The following is a 4192-nucleotide window of genomic DNA, read 5'->3' as shown; positions in this document are numbered from 1 at the left end:
AACTCAAATTGGACCATTTTCGAGAAATACACTCATTTGCAAATCAGGTTGGTTTTCACTAGAGATCCAACTAAATCTCTCTTTCGTGGTATTCTGCAACTGAATGTGCTGCACAAAGACCGTCCAATGTTTCAGTTAGTACGATATTCGGGATATCGCGTATATTTTCATAAAGGAAACTACTCACAAGATCGGAGAGTTTTTCAGCAACCTTGTGAGTAGTATTCTTTATGAAATTATATCAGCTGTTTGGGGTAACACAAAGCATTCAACCCTTATCTAAATTGAAAACCCTTCGGGGAACCCGAGTCAAAATCTGGTTTTTTGTTGCCGCACTGAAAATTGGGTCAGGGTTAAATAGGTGACAAGTTCAAAAATCATCTACACTCGATACTCATGTGATTTATCTTTGGTGCTCAATACCAGCGCGGGCCAACCAGTATGTACTCTAACTTTCCAAAGACAAGCTAGAATACTCACTGTCAATATTTTTCACTTGAACTGCACTAATTTAGATTTTGTGAGTTTTCTTCATCACACCAATTCAGTGATCTGTATCGGACCACTTTATTCATGAGCCACTCGCACTCTTTGAAGCTTTCAGGTCAAATACAGTTGCACAAAAAAAGAAAACTGTCAGATATCAGGACTTGAAAAGTGGAGTTTTAAATTTGTCATGCATGGTGCACCCGAGTACCTCTCCCCGACATTTTCAAGTAATCACCAGCACCGGGTGACATATGCACTATTTCGATACGCCCATTTGCACCAGAATGAATCCAATCCGCTCCAGCAGTTCTTCATAGCAACAGTTTCACTCTGAACACAAGTGGCAAGGTACTATTCACATTCACATCGCTCTCGTTTGAACAGTCGTCCTCCTGTCCTGGTGCCATTATTCTGGTGAAACCACACCAAACCTCAAGCGTGAACACGTTCGCCCTTTCAGACGTGAGAGTTATGATGCGTCCAACATGCGCTGGCGGAATAGTGGTAACACGTTCGCCTCGCATGTCAGGTGTCCGGAGTTCAAAGCCCGGCACGGCCATTGGATATGCACCTCTGATGGGCTCTAATAAGAGCGAAACTCGAGTCCAGTGCTTCATCTTGGAGTGGACACATCGGAATAATTACGTCAGAACAGAAGGACGACTGTTCAAACGAAAGCGAGTTGCATCTGAACAATATCTTATCACTTGTGTTCAAAGCGAAACTGTGGCTATGAAGAACTGCCGGAGTAGACTGGATTCATTCTGATGCAAACGAGCGTATCGAAATAGTGCATATGTCACCCGGTGCTGGTGATTACTTAAAAAAGTCACATGATAAGGTATTCTCAGAAAACAAATAAACTGGGTTGTGCCCATAAAACGTCATTCCACTTGCAATATCTTGATACGAGGAATTTCCGTCTGCTTTCAGCAATTAGCATCTATATACCACACTTTATTACCAAAAAATTGGACCAAAGTGTCAAGAGTCAGTTGTGTAAAACGTCATACCATCACCAAAAGTCAATAAGGTTAGTAGCTCCTTGGTAATAGAAAAAACTTTGAAAAAACCCATCTTAGTAATGTATTGGCAAATTACACTGCATACTGTCGCAGAATGCTTTTGGTGTGAGAAAATGCAAGAATATTACTTACATTTTTTATACTCAACCACATTTTTTGACACGTTGCCTAAGCTTCTGCTTGGATTATTTTCGTCAGGCAAAATTAGGACTAATGTGCCAAAACCTATTACACAAAGTTCACACTTTAAAGACTTGAACTCAAAGTTGAATTCATGGCGACTTTCATAGTTCAAAGCATGTCACTTCATTTAACGGGTCATTAGAAAGCCAATTTTCCTTTCGTATCCCTCGAATATTTTAGTTATCAAAAGCATCGTTAATTCTGTTTGCTGACTTTTCAGTCTTCTCTTCTTTGGACTGGTCTTACGCGGAATACTAATTTTCTAACAATATCTAGCATTCTGAAGTGTGGAAGACAACTAGAGAAACCAAGATAATGACCAACTTTTCCATGTTGGGATGTAACTGCCCCCGTTGCTCTGTATTCCGCTCATAGATAATTAATAACTGCAAATGGACCGCAAGACTCCCAGGTGGAAAAAAATTAACAACTGTTTATTGTAAAAAAAACGTTTGTTTGAGTCCTTCTGAAGAGTGCATTTCATCGTTGGGCGTTCTAGCGTCCAGATGAGCACCATCCTTCTAATGCAAAATGAAGCATTCTGTTTCATCATCTCGAAAGTTGTCTTTTATTACCATTTCGATGAGCAACTATAGCTCTTTGTTTTGTTACGGAGTTTTTATAATATACATGTGGTCGCATTACTGTTGTGTGAGCAGTTTCCAACCTGTCTATTGACAATCTTGGATGTTCTCATTAGCAATGTGCCGTTTATTGAATTTATTGGAACTTGCGGTTTAACTCATCATCGAAGCTGATTGTTCCCACTTGTTACTTACATACCTCCTTTGTTTTACTCCCCACTCACCAACCAATGGCGTTTTTGGTTTAGTTGTAAAACATTAAGAAAACTGAACGATATTTCCTTGCAACTGCACCATGTTCTCCTAGGCTTTAGACAGATGCATTCTGTATTCATCTTGGCTCTTCCCAGGATCAACTAAGTGGGGCATGTCAGTAGAACAAATGAGCTTTTCTGTTTTCGGCAAAAACGTTCGACAAGGCACCCCCATATCTAATCAGTGAAAAAAAACTTATAAGTATTTGACTTACGTTGTTCTGGACACGTTGTCTGTTGCAGAATGCAACTCATTATTGAGCAGAAATGAGGTACATCGAAGAATGAATGCCACATCATTGAGGAGAATTCGAGTCTTTTTGGAGAACGAATATGTGGATAGAAACGGCAACTGAATTCGGACGCTTCTACTTTTTCCACGAAGTATTTGGAGGGTAAATTCGCAAACCAAACTTAACCACCCCCTTAAAACTTTCTAATATTTATCTATCAATTTTTCGGTTAGATAACCAGGGACCTGAATGAAACCATTTGTTCCAGTATATTTCAACTAGAGTGAATGCCACATCATTGAGGAGAATTCGAGTCTTTTTGGAGAACGAATATGTGGATAGAAACGGCAACTGAATTCGGACGCTTCTACTTTTTCCACGAAGTATTTGGAGGGTAAATTCGCAAACCAAACTTAACCACCCCCTTAAAACTTTCTAATATTTATCTATCAATTTTTCGGTTAGATAACCAGGGACCTGAATGAAACCATTTGTTCCAGTATATTTCAACTAGAGATGTTCACCTTCCTTCGTAATCGTATACTTTAGTGAAATAAAGAAAGGTGTAACGGTTCAAAATATTAATCGGAGGCAAAAAACCGTGTGTCAATCCCTGCAATCATGACTCGTTCTCCAAAAACCTACCCGAGTTTAGTCGATTCTCCGTTGCACCAATAATCCCAACAATAATGGCAATCACCAAATGAATAAGGAGTAGAATTTGACCGGGTGAACAGGAGACCACAAGGGGTCTTTTGGCAGACGGTGGTCCACCAATTTGAACTGGGTTCGCTGGATCGTCTGCCATAACCAGCCAGACTGATTGCCAACGCAGATTCATGGTCAATAAGTTACCGTGTGCTTGGTGAAAGCCAATCACCGATGGCTAAAGCACGCGGTCTATCGATCGTCGTAAATTAGTCAGCTGTTTAAGATGCTACATCTAATGAATTCGGTTGTTGATTGCCGCTAAACGCTTACGATGTATGTCAATCAACAATCGGTGCCACCGTGTGGTCACTATTGTGTTTGATAACCTGGTTTTGCTCAGTCAGAAAATACCATGAATTCTGCTTCAGTTTCCGTTAAAACTGTTAAATTTCGCTAGAACATGTTTTTTTCACGAGCGCTGGTACCAGAAAATTTGACTTAATTGCAGCTTCGCAAAAATCGCACCAGATCGGGTCGAAATGACGGTTTTAAAAACACTTCACTCTGTTCCTCAAGAAAATTCTCGATTTTTACTAAGGTATATTTTAATGTTAGTCTAGGAACAAATTTTCAGCTTGTTTAATCGTAATAATGCTTTGCAAAAAGGTACCTCGTCAAGATTGATTGCTTGTTCTTCTCATCAGTTTATCAATGTCTGTCAATCAGGCCTTGATCACCTAGAGTAAACTGTTATCCCTTCCAAAAATATTTCA

The 4192-nt window shown here is 39.8% G+C and overlaps 1 protein-coding gene across 1 annotated transcript in view; it reads right to left on the bottom strand.

Annotated features, from left to right (window-relative positions):
• The window catches only part of T265_13886 (hypothetical protein), a gene marked incomplete at both ends in the record, with an annotated part of 12540 nt that extends 8953 nt beyond the window's left edge, over positions 1 to 3587 (bottom strand). Inside the window, one exon of the mRNA XM_009170988.1 lies at positions 3414 to 3587. Within this exon, the coding sequence (XP_009169252.1) occupies positions 3414 to 3576 (163 nt within the window). The remainder of the gene's footprint in view (positions 1 to 3413) is intronic.
• Positions 3588 to 4192: the final 605 nt, after the last annotated feature.

The sequence above is a fragment of the Opisthorchis viverrini genome (assembly GCF_000715545.1).
Source record: "Opisthorchis viverrini unplaced genomic scaffold opera_v5_117, whole genome shotgun sequence".
NCBI classification, from domain to species: Eukaryota; Metazoa; Platyhelminthes; class Trematoda; order Opisthorchiida; family Opisthorchiidae; genus Opisthorchis; species Opisthorchis viverrini.
The sequence above is the reverse complement of the archived record's forward strand: the minus strand, read 5'-3'. Positions and strand labels throughout refer to the sequence as shown.